The sequence below is a fragment of the Suncus etruscus genome, chromosome 3 (assembly GCF_024139225.1).
Source record: "Suncus etruscus isolate mSunEtr1 chromosome 3, mSunEtr1.pri.cur, whole genome shotgun sequence".
NCBI lineage: Eukaryota > Metazoa > Chordata > Mammalia > Eulipotyphla > Soricidae > Suncus > Suncus etruscus.
In genome coordinates this window covers 25,335,042-25,356,283 of record NC_064850.1, presented here as the reverse complement: position 1 = coordinate 25,356,283, position 21,242 = coordinate 25,335,042, and the positions used below count along the sequence as shown (strand labels likewise).

General features: G+C 35.6%; 1 protein-coding gene across 1 annotated transcript in view; it reads right to left on the bottom strand.

Moving 5' to 3' along the window:
* TSHR (thyroid stimulating hormone receptor) overlaps window positions 1–21,242 on the bottom strand; it is a 165,586-nt gene that overhangs the window by 68,563 nt on the left and 75,781 nt on the right. The window contains exons 2-3 of the mRNA XM_049770370.1: window positions 8,871–8,942; window positions 4,534–4,608 (exon numbers count right to left, since the gene is read on the bottom strand). Coding sequence (XP_049626327.1) covers window positions 4,534–4,608; window positions 8,871–8,942 — 147 coding nt within the window. The remainder of the gene's footprint in view (window positions 1–4,533; window positions 4,609–8,870; window positions 8,943–21,242) is intronic.

Here is a 21,242-nt window from a genome sequence, read left to right as displayed (position 1 = left end):
GTTTAAAGAGACTCTCCCCTTTGCTACAAAGAACAATGAAAGGGAGAAGCATTCCCAGAGATAGCTCATCAATAGACTGCCTGCTTTATATGCTTGAAAACCCTGAGGCTGTTTGTTCTATTAGAAGCACCTATATTCCAGTAGTTCTGCTCTTTGGGATTCCTGGTACCACAGCTAAAGTGTTCTCTATCTGGTGCATAGCATCCATGAGTGTGTGACCACTACAACTGTGTCACCCCTGGTGAGCACAGCAACTAACTGTGGTGACCCACAGTCATCACAGAAACAACAAATGATAAGGAAGAAAAACAAAAATTGTTAAATTTTAGAAAATGGCTAAATTAAGAAAAAAGGCACACATACACGAGCCATACCCTTTTATTCTAAATATCTGCTCATGGGCTATTAGGTTGTTTCTTATTCACAAGAAATCATCATTGAACCAGTGAAGAGGAATTAAATGTCCTAAGAGAATGCTGTAATGAAAATAGTACTGCCCAACCAAATTAGCTGAGGCAAAGAATGAAGGGGAAGTGAGACACTGCAATTGATCACAGCTGATTAAATAGGGCAATAACCTACATGAGGATATAGAAGATAAAAGAAATAGGGAGGTTGCAATAAGCAGGGGCAGCATTAACAAGAAGACTGACTTGATCTGGAAGATACACAAGGAAAGAACAGGAAAGATAGGGCTAAAGAAATAGTTCAGCACATAAGCACTTGCTTTCCATGCAGACTACCCTGATCCCCAAATATGCCTCTCCCATCAAAAGGAAGAAGAAAATAAAAGGATGGAGGGAGAAAAATTGCTACAAAAGAAAAGAAGCTTTTTTTTTTTTTTGAGGTAAGGGGAGAGTTTGATTTGTTCACAGTGACTTAAAAAAATCTCTACTGAGAGAAATATGGGAAATGATATATGTGGAATTTAAACAAATACAGTTAAGTTATTGAAAGGATACAATGGTATATATTGAGTATCGGTAATGGAGGAAACAGGGAGAAACTGGTCAACATGTATACATTTCCAGTCATAAAAGCAACGAATTTTACTTTTCAGGGGCTCTAATGAAAAGTACTGTGATTGTATTTAATAATGCTTAGAGAATATTTTTAGAGAGCCATAAGAAAGACATTTTTTAATTGTGCATGAAAGAAATGTGCATGGATGAAAGCATGAACGGGGCTGTGGTGGTAACTATTTTGCAATATATTAGTGTAGTAGAGAATATATTGTACACCTTAAATTTACATGTGTTTTATGTCATTTATTTTTCAATAAAGCAGGAGAAAAATATCTACCAATATCTATCAAAACAAGGAAGGGGTGAGCTTGAAATGACAGTAGTTTAACAAAATGCAGACAATGTATTTTCAGAGAAAGAAGGAAGGGGTAGAAATAAGTACCAAAGAGCCTTTAATAAGAGTCAGAACCTAAATGTGTTGTAAAGCATGCTTAGAAAGGTCAGTTCAAACCATACAATTTGAGTTAAAAGTAGTTATGCCTAAGCCTGTAGGAGGCCAACAATGCTGCCAGAAAGCTGGGGAAACAGAGAGAAAGCAATCCTGTGTGTAATAGCAGCACAGTAGGTAGGGATAAAGTGGTTTTAAAACACTCTGGAGTGCTTGAATAAGAGCTGAAGATGGCAGTGCTTCTGATTCATTCGAATGACTGAATAGAAAAAAACTGGCTATACACTTGTTTACCTGGCCAGAATTGTTTCACAAATAAGAAAGAAACTTCTGTTAATTTAGGACTATTATACATATTAATTTTGATCTGTTTCTTACAGTAATTAATTTGCCAAAACAGCATAAATAATGCTCCATTTATTAATAAAATTGATCACACTATTTTTAAAAAATGTAAACACTGTACTTTACAAACTTGTTCATAATATATTTGGTTCAGGCAGTTAAGGTCCTCCTGATACAAATCCCACCACTTCCATCAGTGTCCCTAATTTTCCACCCAATCACGAAACTTGCCCCCTTAGCAGACACAAACAAATTTAATTCATATGGTTTGTTATAACAGAATGTCAAATGTATTTATAAAAATAGATCAATAAAAAAAATGTGTTGCTCAGACTTCGACCTGCTCAAAAGAGACTTCCCTTAACACTGAGAAGACTTAACAATAACAACGACCTGCTTACAGGACAGGGCTCCCTGCGTTGCCCTTTGATTGTGAGGTGAAAGGAGAGGATGCTCCACATCCTGACTTCAAGATTCCAGGATCTTTAATACAGAAACATGATACCAACAACAGAGACTGTGTGAAAAATAAAAGTGTGTTGGCACTACAGACAATGTATTGGATTGGATGATCTAACTTGCCTGGAGCCTAGACTTGGTCTTGTGCCAGGAAACTTCAGGGGTCTGGTCTCTTTGTACTTAGGCCAAGGTTATTTCTTTCCATGTCCCTCATATTTTGGTGGGCCTATGCAAACAACAATTGCCACTCTAACACCACTTTTACTGTGCTCCTTTGACTCTAATCCTTAAAAAGAACTCACTTAAAATTTGAGGTTAACTTAAGCTAATATGCATGTATATGGAAAAGTAAGAAAATACTATGCCTGTAATGTTTAAGGAGTTACGTAAGTTTTATGGCTTTAGATTGCCTTGTGTACTGTTAAGAAATATTATAATGTGTTACAATCTGGGTACTTGAGGGACAAAGTAATTGTACATGGATTCTGTCTTATTTATCTTAATGTTCTTTGGCTGAAAATTCAAAGTTAAGATATCAGCAAGGGGACTTCTGAGAATTATGTTATGGGTGATTGTCCTTCCACTGTAACTTTACCTTGTCCTCTTTCTTTGCACCCTTATTCTCATAATAAATAAATTTAAAAAATGTGTTATAATTCTATTAGCTCAGAATATTGCTACGAAAGTTATTGTCTGAGGATTAACTGAGTTGGTTGGTGCCAGTTAAGTCTTCCATGTTTGTTGATTTTTGGGGGGGCACACCCGGTGACACTCAGGGGTTACTCCTGCTATGCACTCAGAAATTTCTCCTGACTCATGGACCATATGGGATGCTGGGGATTGAACCCAGGTCCGTCCTGGGTCAGCTGTGTGCAAGGCAAATGCCCTACTGCTGTGCCATTGCTCCAACCCCATGTTTATTGTTATTGCTCATTGAACATAGTGGGCTTCTACACAACTTGTACATCAAATTTACAGTGCCTCTACTGTGCTTTCAGTACTATGAAATGCATATATTTTGCAAAGTGAGATCATGCTAGGAAAGGTGAAAAGGCTTTAGGTTTTAAGATCCAGGGCCCAAGCCCAGAGACTGAGGCAAAGGGAAGTGGCTGGGGAAACAAGTGTCACAGCTAGCATTGGTGGATACATATTTCAGTTACATGTAAAAATATGTGGTTGAAGTTGAGAAATGTAGGTACACTTTACACTTTACTCTGGAGTCGCTCACATCTCTAGTTGTGTGTGTGTGTGTGTGTGTGTGTGTGTGTGTGTACAAAGACAGAGACAGAGAGACAGAGAGAGACTACTTTATGGGGTACCCCATTCTGTTTGTTTTTGATTTTAGGGTCATACTGGGAGGTGCTCAGGGGTTACTCCTGGCTCTGTACTCAGGAATTGCTCATGGCTGGCTCTGGAGGTCATATGGGCTGCTGGGGATCAAATCAGAGTCAGCTGTATTGCAAGGTAAACACTTTACTAGCTATACCTACCATCTCTCCAGCCCAGCAGCAACCCATTCTGGATGTACCCACACCCTTTCTTCTTTAGGTATGCAAATTTTGTCCTTTGTTTTATGGGCTCACTTTTCTGGGAATCTCTGGAAATCCAACCAGGAGTGTATATTCTCTCTATTTCAGGAGCTTTCTCACCTCTCAGACTGCTTTTTTCTTAGAATTAATATAGTTTATTTCTCAGTAAGGGTTTCATACTCAAAATAAACAAGCAAACAAATAGCAGAAAGTGAAGACGATTTTATACAAAAACCTTGATGTCCAAGTCTCCAGCTTTTAAAAATTTTACTTATTTTTTTTTCAATGAGGGGCTTGGGGCTGGAGTGATGGTGCAGCAGTAGGGCATCTGCCTTGCATGCGGCTGACCTAGGACTGACTGCAGTTTGATCCCCTGGTGTCCCATATGGTCCCCCAAGCCAGGAGTGATGTCTGAGCACATAGCCAGGAGTAACCCTTGAGAGTCACTGGGTGAGGCCTCAAACCCAAAAATAAATAAATAAAAATGAAAGGTTTGTAAGTAGAGCCTAGGGAGCTATGGCTCACTGACATCTATATCAATATTTGACAGCATGGAAAAACACAAAATAAATGATAATTTTAGTAAAGAATTTGATTTTTTAAATTTCTCAGCCATGGAACTGATCACAGAGATGGGTTAACGTAAAATAAGAGTGAGAAAAAGTTAAGAATTTAATTAGAAACAAAAATTGTGTCCTATGTTCTATGAATCAGTTCTCATTACCATAAGGAATCCCTAAATTATAAAGAGGGTATCTATGACAGAGTTGATGGTTATGGTACTTACATGTGTGTGATTTTACTCAGATTGTAGAAGGAATGTGATTCCAGTCGCTGCAGAGTTGCATCTATTGATAAGTAGCTGTCACAAGAATACATAAAAAGCACAAAGTTAGTAGAGTTGGGAACACAGATTTGCTACTTATTTTGTTGTAACATCTTTCCTAAGAACTACTTAGTTCATAGAGCATGCACAGTCCTTATCTTTCCTCCCAGTGTTAAAATTAGTCAACTACATTTTTCTCTAGATCTTATGAAACCTGAAGGTTACTTAATATATTAAGTCCTATTCATCCTTCATTTTTAATTCAATTGCTGATTAAAAAATATTCATTAGCAGGGGCCCGGAGAGATAGCACAGCGGCATTTGCCTTGCAAGCAGCCGATCCAGGACCAAAGGTGGTTGGTTCGAATCCCGGTGTCCCGTATGGTCCCCCGTGCCTGCCAGGAGCTATTTCTGAGCAGACAGTCAGGAGTAACCCCTGAGCACTGCCGGGTGTGACCCCCCCAAAAAAATATTCATTAGCTATCTCCAAATCTCTTAATTATATAAAATTACTATAGTCTCATGCCACCATAAACTTTTTATTCTACTAATTATCCCATTGCAAAATTTGAGTGATTAAATTAAGAACTCTTCAAAATGGATAACTTTATTTTTGGTAGCCATTGAATCTTGAATATCTTTCACAGTACTTAGCGGTGCTAAATTCTCAATAAATATGTGTGAATAAATAAATAGGCAGGTTATTTAAAATAGCCTACATTGAAAGATGATAGAAAAGAAAAAATGCATATAAATATTTTAATGGAACACCTAATGCATTTAAAGGTTTAAAATATGAGAAAGAATAAAGGAGAAAATTTCAGATACTCTTTTTTAAGAATGCATAAGAAATGATGTTTCAATTTATCTCCAGTTCCATCTTGTGATGGGGATGACTAACATGAACAAATTCAATAATTGCTTTTTTGGAGAGGAACTTATATGACATTTGGAAAATTGCAATGAACAGATTATGCCCACCTAGAAGAGTTTCTTAATCTTGATCATTCAATCAAACTACCTGGGAAGCTTTAAAAAGACAGATCTCCAAGACCTGGCTCAGTAAAATAATCAGTTTATGAGAGCTAGGGCAGATGTTTTTCCTCTTTAAAAAGCTCCCCAGATGGAGATACGGGATGCATGCTGGGAACAGGGGTGGAGGGAGGACAACACTGGTGGTAGAAATAGCACTGATTCATTGTCACTTTGAACCTTCAATATTACTGTGAAAGATTCGTAATTCACTTTGGTCACAATAAAAATTATTTAAAAATTAAAACTTCCCAGATGATTTTAATGTTTAGGTAAAGTTGAATGGGATAGCCTACTAAACTATATCAATGAATAACAATGTTTATAAGAGGTGTACTAATTGTTATATTTGAGGTTTTGATGGTTCTTCTGAGTGTTCTGATGGTCTAGTGCTTTTTGTTTTGAATTACCTATTTTCTAGACAGTTATCAGTAATCATTTCCACTATAGATAACATAAATTATTTTGACCCAATTATCATCTTTCTAACATAAAGGAAACATGGAAAACATTTATGAGAACTAGTTTATTATATAGAGACTATGAGAGTTATTAGGTCATTACAGAGCAAAATTAATTTGGGAAGTCTCAAAGGTTGCTAAATGAGCAACATAATCACTGCTCTAAAATTTCTTTTTAAATTCTAAATTTAAAATCTTTAAACTTTCTTAAGGTTTTACTGGGCTAGTTATTTAGTTTGTGCTTTAATAGTTTAAGTTCTGTTTCTCAAATTGACTATAACTTTTATAGGACTGTACTAGTTTGGAGCTGGATTAATAAACAGTGGGTAGGCCATTAACTTGGCATGCAGTTGACCCAGGTTTGATCCCTGGCATCTCATACGGTCCACCGAACCTGCTTGGAGGGATTTCTGAGTGCAGAGCCAGGAGTAAGCTTTGAACACAGCTGGGTGTAGCCCCAAAACAAAACAAAGCAAACAAACAAAAAGACTGTAGTAGCTTATTTGTGAGGACAACATGGAAAAAACATTTATTCAGTATAATAAATGGAGTAATATTCCTGCTGATTTATATTATTATACAACAACAAAAAATTGGATCCTATACAAACACGATACCAACAACAGAGACTGTGGGAAAATTAAAAGTATTGGCATTACAATGACCTGGATTGGACAACCTAGTTTGCCTGGAGCCTAGAGTTGGTCTTATGCCAGGAAACCTCAGGGGTAGAGTCTCCTTGTATTTAGGCCAAGGCTTTTCCCTTTCATGTCCCTCATATTTTGGTGAGCCTATGCAAACAATAATTGCCACTCTAACACTGTTTTTACTGTGCTCCTTTGACTCTAATCCTTAAGAAAAACAACCCACTTAAACTTTTGAGGTTAACTTAAACTAATATGCATGTGTGTGGAAATGTAAAAAAGTACTTTGCCATCAATATTTAAGGAGTTACATAAGTTTTATGGCTTTAGATTGCTTTGTGTGCTGCTAAGAAATATTATGTACTACAATCTGGGGACTTGAGGGACAAAGTAATTATACATGGGTTCTGTTTTTATTTTTCTTAATGTTCTTTGACTGAAAGTTCAAAGTTAAGATATCAGCAATGGGACTACTGAGAATTCTGTTTATGGATGATTGTCCTTTCACTGTAACTTTACCTTGTCCTCTTTCTTTGCATCTTTGTTCTCATAACTAAAAATAAAACATTAAAAAAAATTGGATCCTGCTTCTTCCTCAAAATTTTATAAATTTAGAGTAGAAGTCTTCGGTCATCATGAGAGAGAATATTATTTATCAACCAAACTAGAATTAATATTTGTAAGTTAATGCAAAATATTGTTTAATGATTATCACAGAATAACAGATGTGAATTTGTTCTATATCTAGCATATATGACTAGGGTTATTCTGATTATTCTTTCTCTTTTACTCTCTCTCTCTTGCCCTTGATACCAGTTTTTTTAGCTACTATTCACCTAAATGTGTGTGATTTCATATAGCAGTTACGTATGGGAGCATTTTCTATGTATCAGAAAATGAGCATTGGCAAAACTGTTCCCTAACTTTAAGGAACTCGTTACAGTGGAAGACATAGGCATGTAAAATGTGATAAGAGCTCGAATGGGGTTTAGGGTTTAGGATTTATTTTAATTGTCTATTTCTCTCTATTTTTATATGGGTCACACACACCTTATGGAGTTGGGGGGCCTGGAGTCTGGGGAAACAATTTTGGGGACCACTGAAGCCATATACTGTGGTACCATGGGGATCATGCAGAACCAGAAATCAAACTCAGGGTCTTATACAAGGTCTTTACCCCATAAACTATCATTTCAGTGCACCCTCTTTTTCTTTCTTTTTAAATGAGAAAAGTTTCCAATCCTAGGTTATATTTACCATAAAGTGTAAACATTTGTACTAATGGTGAAAAGTGATCCACAAATTAGTAACTAAAATAAACAGTTTGGAGATAATCTAGCTTCTCTTTATGGGAAGATTACTAAGATTTTCCTAAGAGAGAAGAAAATATATTGAGCTATTACATATTAAAGACAAAATAAATTTAAATTTTGGGACTGGAGAGATAGCATGGAGGTAGGGCATTTGTCTTGTATGCAGAAGGATGGTGGTTTGATTCCCGGCATCCCATATGCCTCTAGAGCCTGCCAGGAACAGTTTCTGAGCATAGAGCAAGGGGTAACCTCTGAGCGCTGCCAGATGTGACCCAAAAACCAAAAAAATATTTTTAATTTATGTTAAAATTTAGAAAATCATTTAGGGTCCGAGAAAAAACTTGAAGGACTGCACATACATAGGGTTCAATTTCCAGCACTACAAGTTCTAAACACAGAGCAGGATTAGTTCCTAAAAACACCACCAGGTATAGCCCAAACTCTTTTGCCAAATTGTTTAGGAATTCAGGAGTAAAGATAAAGCAAAATCAAGGAAGCATCTTGTACATTAAACTTTTATATGTGGAGTCAGAGCAAGTGCATAGAGGGTAGAGCATTTTTACTGTACTTAGCTGACCCATGTTCAGTTCCTGGTATCCCATATGGTCCCCTAAAACTTCTAATTTTTAAATGCAGATCTGGAGTAACCCCTGAGTACTGTCAGATGTGGCCCAAAACTACAACAATAAAACCAAACAAAACCTTTTCATATGTATCAGAAATTATAGATTCCATTGATTTATGCAGGCTTAATATATAGCAACTATTTTTCTTAATAAAATGAATACATTTAGCAAATAATACACTGTAATGGCAAATTTCTCTTAATCTAAAAAAAAATTACTCACATCCTGGAAATATTGAGAAGATCTGAGAATGCACAGCTGGGGATGGTTTTCAGATGAGTTTCTATAAATTTCCTTTAAAAAATCATAATTATACAATTAGAGTTTTATACATTGGAAAATTCTAGTAATTTAATTCAATATATAGTACACATCAGTAGAATGAAAACTCTTACAAAATATTTTATAATAAACAAGCAATCAAAATAACAACTTGTAGAAAATATAAAATATACAGAAAATATATAACAAAACAAGAATGAGATAAAATTTGGCTACAAAATATAAATTTTTCAGCTTTCTTTATAAGTTATCAGGAAACAATTATGATTTATACTCTACTTGTTACCTGAAGAGTACATATATATAATATAGTCATAATTTTTGGAACTAGAGAATTTATATTATGTATTTAATAGTGCTCTAGAATGTCACCAGAAAATAGGTTAATAAGAATTACATATATATGATTTTATATATCTTATAAATCAAAATATTGTCACAATATTTTTGCTTAAGCAAAGGTCTCTTTATATATTGATTTTATCTATTTGAGCTAGGATCACTCTTGATGGGATTTGGGGGGGGAAACATATGTGGTTCTGTGATTCAAACCAGGTCATGTCTACAAGGTAAGCATCTTGTATTATCTGTCTACCAAATCTTTCGTTTTAATTTATTGAGTTAATATTGCTTTACAAGAGCATATATATCTCAGGGGTATAACTTTACACTTATTCAAAGTACATGTTACCATGCCACAGCTATTACCACATATCAATTCAATACCTCTTCACTACCCTCTTACTCCTTCAGCTCTCTCTCATAATAATTTCAGTTATGCAGTTTGAATCTAAGGGTTGCTTTTCATTTGACTTCCTCTGTTCCATTGCTATTTTATTTTCCATAGTTCTGAGCTAAGAAGTGGTTAAAAACTACGGTCCTACCATGTGTGGTGAAGGACTGCTACCTGGTACAATGGACAGCTTTGTTCTTACACAGTATAAAGGTGGGGGAAGTTCTCTGGGATTTCTTTTATAAGGACATTAATTCTGTTGACAAAACTCTGTCATCATGGCATAATAACCTGCCAAATTTTCCACCTCTAAATACTATAATCTTTGGGGGGCTAGGATACAATCTATGAATCTGGAGAGGACATAAGCATACAGTCTATAACAAGTGAAACACAGTAAGGGGATAGTTTATAATTAACTGAACTTAAATATAATAAAAATTTTATTAGACCCACATTAATTACTATGTCTTTTCTATCTAGCTTAAAATATTTACCCTCACATACTAGCAGAAATCATAGAGAATATACTGAGTTGTCTGACAGGAACTCTGAATCAGTGGTACACTATATCATTTTCTGTTCAGTCTTCTTCATGTAACACATAGAAAGCCAGAGGCCAAGAAGTTTGTAAAACTTGCCCAGTGAATTAAGCCTAGACCTGTTTTTGTTTCATTAACACAAACTTCTCAGGGATGGGGCCCTTCCCAGTTTTCATGGACCTCTTCAGCTCTATTCCCTTGTACATAGTACTGCATTCATGAATTTAGGGAGGTAGCTTTACACCTCCTTCTGCTTATGGGAAATATCTTCCATTCTTTGATCTCTGTTGCAACAGTTGATTCTATACTGACCTATCAAAACAAAACAACATGCATATTTGAATATTTGTATGGACACATACACACACACATATATGGGAAATACAAATTACTTTGTCTGAGTCACCCTGGGAAAGCCACACCCTGGAACAAAGTACAGACAATGGCCATAGTTATGAGAATAGCCAAGTTGTTGATACTTTTTATATTAAAGGTGATTTCCACACCTTTATATGTGAAAGTTTTCTATATTTATATAAACTTTATATGTCATATTTATAATACAATACTTAATTCAAGGTTTTGGGTTTTATTTATTTATTTTTTGCTTCTTTTGGCCACACCCAGTGATGCTCAGGGGTTACTCCTGGCTATGTGCTCAGAAATTGCTCCTGGCTTGGGGGATCAGGGGATTGAACCGTGGTTCGTCCTAGGCTAGCGCATGCAAGGTAGACACCTTACCACTTGTGCCAACCACTCCGGCCCCTTAATTCAAGTTTTAAAGGGAATAGACAAGTCTATCCTTTCAAGACAGTGGGGCTGTTGAGAACTACCTTTTAATGAGTCTCAATCAGAAACTGTAGGGTAAGGCCAGTTAGCAGCTTCTACTATAGAAGTAACACCAGTCATTCAAAGAATAAATGGCAAAACCAGTTAATTTCTCTTTTCCCTTTTTAATTCTTTTGTTGTGATCTTATAAATAAAGGCCTGAGTATATAAATATTTATATAGTGTAAGGGAAGAAAGCAGGCCATTAGCCCAGAAAACCTTTAAGGAAACAAAAAAATCCAAACTTGGGGATAGGATGAGAGTCTTTGCATAGAGCTATTTGGTCTAGATAGTTCTTAATGTCTTCAGAATTGAGCTTGACTTCAAGTGCCTTTTCAAGAATAACCCAAGGAAAATAAGCCCACTTTTAAAATAATACCCGGTTGTTTGCTCACACACAGTTTTTCTCAGTCATGATATTAAGTCCAGTGAATGGTGATGATAATCAGAATTGCTTGTTAGGGGGTTTGCTTATAGAGCACATACTTCCTAGAGATAACTACCCATTTTTACAGTTAAATTGCCATTAAAAGGAGACATCATAGTCTTCAGAAATGTATATTTTGTCTGCTGTGTCTTTGAAAAATAGTCTAGTTTCTTTTCTGTCGCTTTTTTATTGGTGGTTTCCCTAGGTGAAATAATACCTTAACCTACTTCTGAATTGTGTTTTTTCAACAATAAGTAGCAATAAGCAATAAAACATTTTATTTTTGTTGTTTTTTTTGGAGGGACACACCCATTTGATGCTCAGGGGTTATTCCTGGCTATGCGCTCAGAAATCGCCCCTGGCTTAGGGGGACCATATGGGACACCAGGGGATAGAACTGTGCTCTGTCTCGGCTAGCGCTTGCAAGGCAGATGCCTTACCTCTAGCGCTACCTCTTCAGCCCCTAGCAAACATTTTTTAATGACCTACTAGCCATCCAAATGCCATTGATAAAGTATCTATTCATCTCTTTTTATACTTGATAACTTTTTGGTAGTTGTGTATCTTTGTGAGTAATTTTTATCTTGTGTATCAGTTTTTTTTCAGGCATATACAACTAATATTCTTAGGATATGGAAGATCATTGCTCCTGTGTAAATACCTAACAACAAGACTTACAGATCATAGAGTTTACCTAAAATGATACCCATGAATATAACTGGCATTTATTTGTACTTCTAGATAGAAGCAGCTTGATGGGCAATTGCTATCTGTCCAATAACTATACTTACAAATGGTAGTACTGACTTTGGCTAAGGGAAGTAATTTTTTTCCTGGTTGTTGTGCTAATTGGAAGTTCAAAAGTTCAGCAGTTCTCATTAAAATTTCAAAACACTGCCAATGAATTTTAATTAGGGAGACAAGATTTATTGACTAAGAAACTTTCAAACCAGTCAAAACAACAACCTAGACATCAAAGGAAGTTTATTAGTTTATTTGTATATATATATACACAAACATAAACAAATATATGTATATATGTATATGTATATATATGTATATGTATATATATCTTTGTGTTTTAAGGAAAAAGAAAATTAATTTTACCTTATATATGACCAAAAAAGAGATTCTAGGTATTCTGAATTGGAATTTTAGGTCTTTAAGACTTTTCATGTGAGTTGATTCTCTTTTTGCCCTTGAGTTGCAGATGTTAATACTGATTCCCCCCCCCCACAATAAAGTTGATTATGATTGAGTTATGGTCATACAATGTACAACAACCTTCACCAGCACACATTTCCCACTACCAATGTCCCCAGTTTTCCTCTCACCCTCCCTGACGCCCTCTCCCTTCCTGTCTCTGGGTATACTTTCTTTTGGGGGAGGGCACACCTGTTGACACTCAGGGGCTACTTCTGGCTATGTGCTCAGAAATCGCTCCTGGCTTAGGGAGACTCTATGGGACATTGGGGGTTCGAACTGTGGTCTGTTCTAGGCTAGAGCTTGCAAAGCAGCCGCCTTACCTCTAGCACCATCACTCTGGTCTCCTGAGCTTACATTTTTAAGGAGCTTTCTTTACTCTTTGTTGTTGTTGTCATTGTTATTTTTAGTGTCCTTATGTGTATGTGAAATGGGGCGGGGGATTTCTGCTTACAACTTTTGTTCAACAAAAAAATCTTCATTTTACCCTCAAACAGGAAAGATCATCTTATTGTGTATAAAACTGTAGATTGAGGGTTTAATTTTCTTCTGGTACTTTAAAGACGTTATTCTGTTTCATTCCATCCTATGTAGTCCTTGACAAGTGATAGATATTATTCTTAACATTTGTTCTAGTATTATCTCACTGGTTCTTTATTAGGATTCTTTTTAAGAAGTTTAGCATTAATATTTTTCTAAATGAATTGAGTGTTATTGCCTGCTTTCTTTGTTCACATTAAGAAATAATTTCAAGTGTATTTAATATGTTGCTTTTTTGTGTGTGACACTATCCAGTGGTACTTAGTGTTTGTTCCTTGCTCTGCACTCAGAAAACACTTTTGGTGGGGCTTGGGTGGCGATATGTGTTTTTGGGATCTGTTCTGGGTGAGCAAAATACAAGCCAAGAGTACTACCTGCTGTACTATTGCTCTAACACATCAAGTACATTTACTCTTTATATACCTGCATGATTTTTGTGACATTTTCATGTGAACACTTCAAAGTATTAGATAAACCAAAATACTATTTAGTTGAAGTCAATTTTCAAACTATCGTTTCATCTTTTCTTTCTCCAAACATAGGCAACATAAACCTAAACATAGGTTCCCCCCCTTTTTTTGGGGGCGGGTGAGGGCACACCCAGTGGCGCTCAGGGGTTATTCCTGGTTATGCGCTCAGAAATCACTCCTGGCAAGCACTGGGGACCGTATGGGATGCTGGGATTTGAACCACCATTGGTCCTGGGTCAGCCACTTGCTAGACAAATGCCCTACTGCTGTGCTATCTCTCCGGCCTCTAAATATAGGTTTTTTTTTTAATTATTTTTATTTTTATTTATTTTTTTTTTACTGATAGAAAAATATATCGCTATGCTGCTGTCCAGAAAAATGAAGTCATAAAATTTTCCTACATATGAATGATCACGGAAACTGAGTGAAATAAGTCAGAGGGAGAGGATAGACACAGAATAGTCTCACTTTATCTGTGGGATTTAAGAAAAGTAAAAGATAGTATGGTAATAATACCCAGAAACTATTAATAGAGATGATGTTTTGAAGAATCAGCTCATGATATGAAGCTTACCACAAAGAGTGGTGAATGAAGTTAAAGAAATAACTACATCAACAACTATTATGACAATGGTAATGAGAGAGAGAAACAGAATGCCTGTCTGGAAGACAGGTAGGAGGTGGGGAAGGAGGGAGATGGGGTGATTGGTGGCAGGAAAGTTGCACTGGTGATGGGGGGGGTGTACTTTTTATGACTGAAACCCAACTACAAACTTGTTTGTAACCATGGTGCTTAAATAAAGATATAAAATATAGCTATAGATCATTAAAATATTCTGAGAAGAAACTGGCTAAGTAAATGCTATCTTCAATAAATAATATTTATATTGCAGTGAAAATTATACAAATAGCAATGTGAGAAAATATTTAAAATATAGCATTTGGTGAAAAAGTCAATTATAAGTGAGTATTATAAAGTTGTTTTATACAAATTGAACAAAAATATTCTAAGTATATGTACATCAAAATGGTAATAGATCTCAGGAAATTAATTTACATTTTTCTCTAAAATTTGTGACCTACTCTTTTTAATATATCTTAATAAAACATTCATCTAATTTTAATGAGTTATTAAATTAGAATGGAGTCATTAAACATTTCAAATAGGGGAACCAGCTAGAGTGGGATAGCATTAATGTTATTCATAGTCAGAAACATTCTTAATAGTTCCAGAACAGTTATCCTTTTAAATTAAAATGTTAAATTCATGATGCTGGGAATTGGGATACTAGAGTGGCAAAGTATTGGTCCTTTCAATTAGGTATGTAGCTATAAATTTCTTTCATAAATTAGATTTATACGGTCATTATTGTCACCACATACAACTACTGACCCTTGGAAATGCCTCTAGATTGGATTAAAATATAATATAGGGATAATATTTAATTTGAAGTGATGGTCATTAATATTTTCTTTTGATGTTGCAATTATATTGTGGCTATATCAATTGCATTACAATTAAGTTCACCACTTTTTATTTTGTTTAATATAACCACTAAAATATTTTAATTATATATGTAGCTTACATTGTATTTATTTAGGTGTTATAGATGAGCAGTAGAGTCTATGCCTTGCACATGTGAAGCTGTGACGTTCTTTTTTGGCACTATAAACAAACACCAAAATATTTATCTTGTATAGCACAGGACTGAAGAATAAACTCAGCCTCAATTGTTTATTATTTTCTGAGCCATAAAGAATTATTTTGGAAGTTTTTCTAAATACATTAAATACTAAAACAGGATTTAAAAAGAATAAAGCAACTTTAGATTAAAAATCTTTTAAAGTCTGAAATATAAAAGGCTATGGTATTCTATAGTAACGAAGTGTAAACAAGGGACAAGATAGAATTTTCTTCAAAATGTATTTATTTCTTTAAATTGAAGCTACACATTTGCCACCATAGTTGAAATTAATGTTAAATTAAATTTTTCCCATAAATGCATTTATTAAAATAATAATTCAAATAGGCAGTTATCAGTGTCTACCTTGTCACCTACATTTGTAGTCCTTCAAAATGAATGACTCTTGAGAACAAACTTGATGCTTATGTAATGCCAAGATCTGTGTACCAAAGGGAAGGGGTATATGTTTTTCCTTGTAAGATACTATGTAGGTCAGCCTACATCATTTTTGTCCATGTGTGAAAAAAGTGTAGGTAGGTTAAGCAGTTCACAGATGGTTCTGGATATGAAAAACTATGAAAAGCATAACTAGAGAATTTGTTTGCTAATTTTTAAATTAGATTAATCACATTCACATTTCTTTCTCTTGGAAATCCTTACTACTGAAAAAATAATAAAAAGGGAGCTGGAATAATAGCACAGTGGTAAGGTGATTGCTTGTACTCAGGTGATTCAGGTTTGATTCTGGATATTTCATATGGTCCTCCAAGCCTACCAGGAGTAATCCCTGAACATCACTGGCTGTGGCCCCAAAACAAAACAAAAAAATAAAGAAAAAAGAAAAAGGAGCCAAAGAGATAATAGAGTGAGGAGGGCACTTGCCTTGCACACAGACACTGTGGGTTTGATCCCTACTGTCATATATGGTTTCTTGATCACCACCACGAATGATCCCTAAGAGTAGAACCAGGAATAATCCTTGAGTATTGATGACTGTGCCCCCTTCAAAACAAACAAACAAACAAAAAATCCAAAGTACAAACGGCCAACAGATAGCTCAACAGGCCAAGGGCATGCTTTGCATGTGAGAAATCTGAATTATACTTCTGACACCACATGGGGAGCAACTCCTGAGTACAGAGCAAAAGTATTTCCTCAGAACAAAAATAAGTAAATAAAGGTAAAATAGAACTACATATTTTCTTATTTTAAACAAAATCCAAGTGAAGAGAAAGCCAAGAGAAATTTGTATCTGTGAGGTCATCTTTAGATTGTTCCACTCAGAATGATTTGAAGAAGCTCTTTTTTAAAAAAGTCATCCTTTGAGTAATACCATTAGACATAGAAAAATTTGTTTCACAAATTACTGGAAAAGAAAATTTGATAATTATATATCTCTAGCATGATTTTAGCAGTTTGGGGACTTTAGGTCACACTCATTGGTGTTTAGGGGCTATTTCTGGTTCTATCAAGGAGTTTACTCTGGCAATGCTCAGGAGATCAACCAGGAGAATAGCTAGGGATTGAACCAGGGTCAAGTGCATACAGAGCAAGTGTTTTTACCTCTAAATTCTCTCTAGACCCTGTTTATCATGAATTTTAAAATAGTATTTTATGTCAATTCACTGTGAGAGCAGGATTAGGACTAAATTATTTTTATTACAATTAAAACAGATTTTAGCCTTCAATAATCTTAAGAGCAAAAAGTTCAGATTTTAAAGACATTTTTGATACACTAATTAGAGCTCAGGCCTGAAGGTTAAAATGAATTTAATCAAAAGCCAGACATATTTTCTTGAAATTTGGTAAAGGATTAATTTTTGGGGTGACACATTAGAAAATTTTTAGCTCTAACATAAGAACAAAATTGAACTTGTTCTAGTTGTATTTAGACATCAAAGAACAGGCAATTGAATGCTCTCTGTGAAAGTGATTTTTTTCCTTAAGAGCTCTTGAAGGTTTACACTGGAATGTTAGAGACCTTGTTTACTTTTTTAATAGTTTGTAATGAACTTTCTCTTTGTTGAAGTAAATATACTCCAGTTCAGAAGTCCAAGAGGATGCCAGGGCCTGGTGCTGCAAGGGCCCATGTGACCCACCCAGCAGCTGGTGGTTCCTGCTGTCCACTCAGGGACACTAACTTGTGGAGACCATCCAAGCGGGACAGAGAGAGAAGAGAGAGAAGAGAGGAGAGAAAGAAAGAAAAACGAAGTACAATTTTTATTCCTCCTGGAATCTGAGGCCTGCCACCATTACCCGGTGGTTCCAGAGAGAAGGAGAGAGAGATAGACGGAAATTCACAGGCCAGAGGTGGTGGTGGTGGTGGTGGTGGTGGTGGTGGTGATGGTAGGCCTGGGTTCAAAGAAGATAGAAAAATGAACAGATGCAAAGCAGGCAGCATTTCTCTGATGCGTTATCTCTGCCCTCTCCCCATCCCACCCCCGAGAGCCAGCAGGCATTGCTCTGGTCACTATTCTGGGCATCCCCACAACAATCCAACAGTCCAAGTTTTTCTTTTTTCTTTTCCCTTTTTTTTTTGGTTTTTGGGCCACACCCGTTTGATGCCCAGAGGTTATTCCTGGCTATGAGCTCAGAAATCGCCCCTGGTTTGCGGGGACCATATGGGACGCCGGGGGATCGAACCACGGTCCGTCCTACTCTAGCGCTTGCAAGGCAGACACCTTACTTCTAGCGCCACCTTCCCGGCCCCACCAAGTTTTTCTTTTTATACAGGCATGACAGGAGACGTGTCCAGGGATGTACCAAGACATGTTCAGTCATTATTAAGGGTATCTAAGGGATGTGCCCAAGTAGTTGTATGTTCTGTTCCTAGTGCCACCTATAAGCTGATCCTTAAACATCAATGGATTGATCTTTGATATTTAAGATCATTAGATGTTAAGACAAGAAGGCTTTTTGCAGGATTTTCATTAAATCTATTACCTCCATCCAATACTACAGTATGTGGTGTTGTTATCATACAACATAAGTTTTTGAAGGGATTTTGTTGGTGTTTTTGTTGTTATTTTGGGTCACAGGGTTTACTACTGGCTCTGTGCTCGGGGATCACTCCTGGCAGGGGTTAAGGAACCATATGGGGGCCAGGGATTGAACACAGGTTGGCTGCGTGCAAGTGTCCCAACCACTGTACCATCTTTCTGGTCCACTATGAAGGAATTGCTAGATAATTATTTTTATAGAAACGAGTCTTAGAAATTCCAGATAGTGTGGATAGTCTAAACAAACTACATAGCAGACAACAGGCAATGCAATATACCAATGCTTCCTGGGTATATTATTTTTAAAAAGGCCAAGTTATTAGTTGCCCTTTTTAGGAAAATGTCAAATGTTTTGACCAACTTATATAGGTCACCAGATAGTTTAATCCTCAACAGCTTCCCAGACAACCTTATGACTCAATTCTATCAGTTACTACAGAAAATTTTTATTTCTATGAAGATGGATAAGAAGACTAATTCTTTTGATCATTTTCTTTATGAACACATTCTTTAGAACACACATAACCTAATTCATATAGATTTATTTATTCTCTCCCTATTAAATCATTAAAGGCCTAGCAGAAGGTTTAATAAGCTTTTCTTCTTCTTCTTCTTCTTCTTCTTCTTCTTCTTCTTCTTCTTCTTCTTCTTCTTCTTCTTCTTCTTCTTCTTCTTCTTCTTCTTCTTCTTCTTCTTCTTCTTCTTCTTCTTCTTCTTCTTCTTCTTCTTCTTCTTCTTCTTCTTCATCTTCTTCTTTTTTAAGCGTAAGAGTTAAAGAAGTACAGCAAAAACAGTGTTAGAGTGGCAATTATTGTTTGCATAGGCACAGCAAAATATGGGGGACATGGAAAGGAAAAGCCTTGGCCAAAATACAAGGAGACCTTAGCCCTGAATTTTTCTGGCATAAGACCATTTCTAGACTCCAGGCATACTAAGTTGTTCAACCCAAGTCATTGTCTGCAGTGCCAATAACATATTGCTACTCTTAATATGTTTTATATTTTATGATATTCATGACTATTTGTGTCTTTTATATGTCAGATGCTGAGAATAGATTGCAGTGGATGTGGATACAGAATGGTAACAATCCAAATCAGAAGCTCTTTTTCACTCTCTTTATAGTTATCCTTTCATTCTTCCTTCATTATCAACAAAGCACTCAAAAGTTAAGCACTGAAGAGTTTGATAACGAATAAAATTAGATTAAGGAGGGAAGATGTGATCTTATAATATTTTAATTACCCTAAGATTCTTACAGCCAAAGTAAAGAGTATAAGAAGGAAATGAAGTTTTAAGCATAAAAAGTGGATGTGTTAGCACTGGAGAAATAACAATACCATGGTCCAAAAATTTATTTGTTTTTGTTTTGGGGTTCATAATTGGTTGAATACAGGTCTTAGTTCTGACTCTGTGCTCAAGGATCATGCCTGTGAGGTACTTTAGGGGACTATATGTAGTGCTGAAGATCAAACCTGATCAGTCTCATGCAAGGTAAACAACTTACCTCCTGCCTTATCTCTCTGGCTCTTGTGTTACTTTTTAAAGTTATAAGAGAATTCAAATTTCTATATTTTCTTTTTTTTTGTCAACTTAGTAAGTAATCATGTTTCTATTTTATTAGAAATTTCAAATTTAGGAATAAAGCTACTGATAATATTTTTAATATCATCAATTTAAAATGCTTCCTGGCTATGTACTGATATTTGTCTTTTAATTTTGAACCAGTTTTCTTGATAAGTCTCACTAGAAATATATCAATTTTATTATTCTTTCCCTCTTTTTTTTTTTTTTTTGGCCACACCCAGAAGCACACAGGGGTTACTCTTGGCTCTGCACTCAGAAATCACTCTTGGCAGGCTCGGGAGACCGTCTGGGATGCCATGGATTTAACTTGGGTAAGCCATGTGCAAGGCAAACACCCTACCCTCTGTGCTACCACTCCGACCCCAATTTTATCATTCTTTTAAAATATCAACATTGAGTTTTTATTCTTATTTTAAAATATTTTTGAGGCTATGTCTTTATTGAGAAATATTTGCAGCTGCAAGTTGCAAATGCTTAAGAAAATTTTTTGGTAGAAAATCTTTAACAAGGAAATAATGACAGGTAAAACTCTGAAGAAATTGTATTTCCTGGTTGTTTTTCCAAATATTCCAAATATATAAATTAGCAAGTTTTCAGTAGCATCCTATAAAACACTGCTCTATTGGTTAGATTTGGTATAACACAATTATCCAATTGATATAAATGACTTTGGGGGTGGAGATAATCCCAGACATGAAGACATTGATATACTTAATCATTTTATAATGCAATAAGCTACTAAAAATCACTATTTAAAATGCAAATGACCCAAATACTATTAATCTAGAAATTCAATATGAATTATTCATATAGGAAGAAAGACATGCATTATAATTCACATGTATTTTGTGTTTTTTCCCTATTGGGAATTCAGAACTATAGACATAAACTTTTTAGGTGAACTCGTATGCAACTAAATAAAATTTTTTTCAATATTTTTGGAAAATACTAAAAATTGAAAAATTTGCAAATCTTTCTGAAGTGTTTTGAAGTAGCCAGATTAGAACTCTAGTAATAGCAATATGTTAGACAATTTTACATGATCAGAAATGTTATTCATTCACAAAATAAACATCTTTTTAAAAATAATCTATTAATGGGCTGGAGCTGTAGTGCAGTGGTAGGGCATTTGCCTTGCACGCAGCTGACCTAGGACGGACCGCGGTTCAATCCCCCAGCATCTTAAATGGTTCCCCAAGCCAGGAGTGATCTCTGAGCACATAGTCAGAAGTAGCCCCTGAGTATCACCAGGTGTGGCTCAAAAACAAAATCAAACAAACAAACAAACAAACAAAAAAACC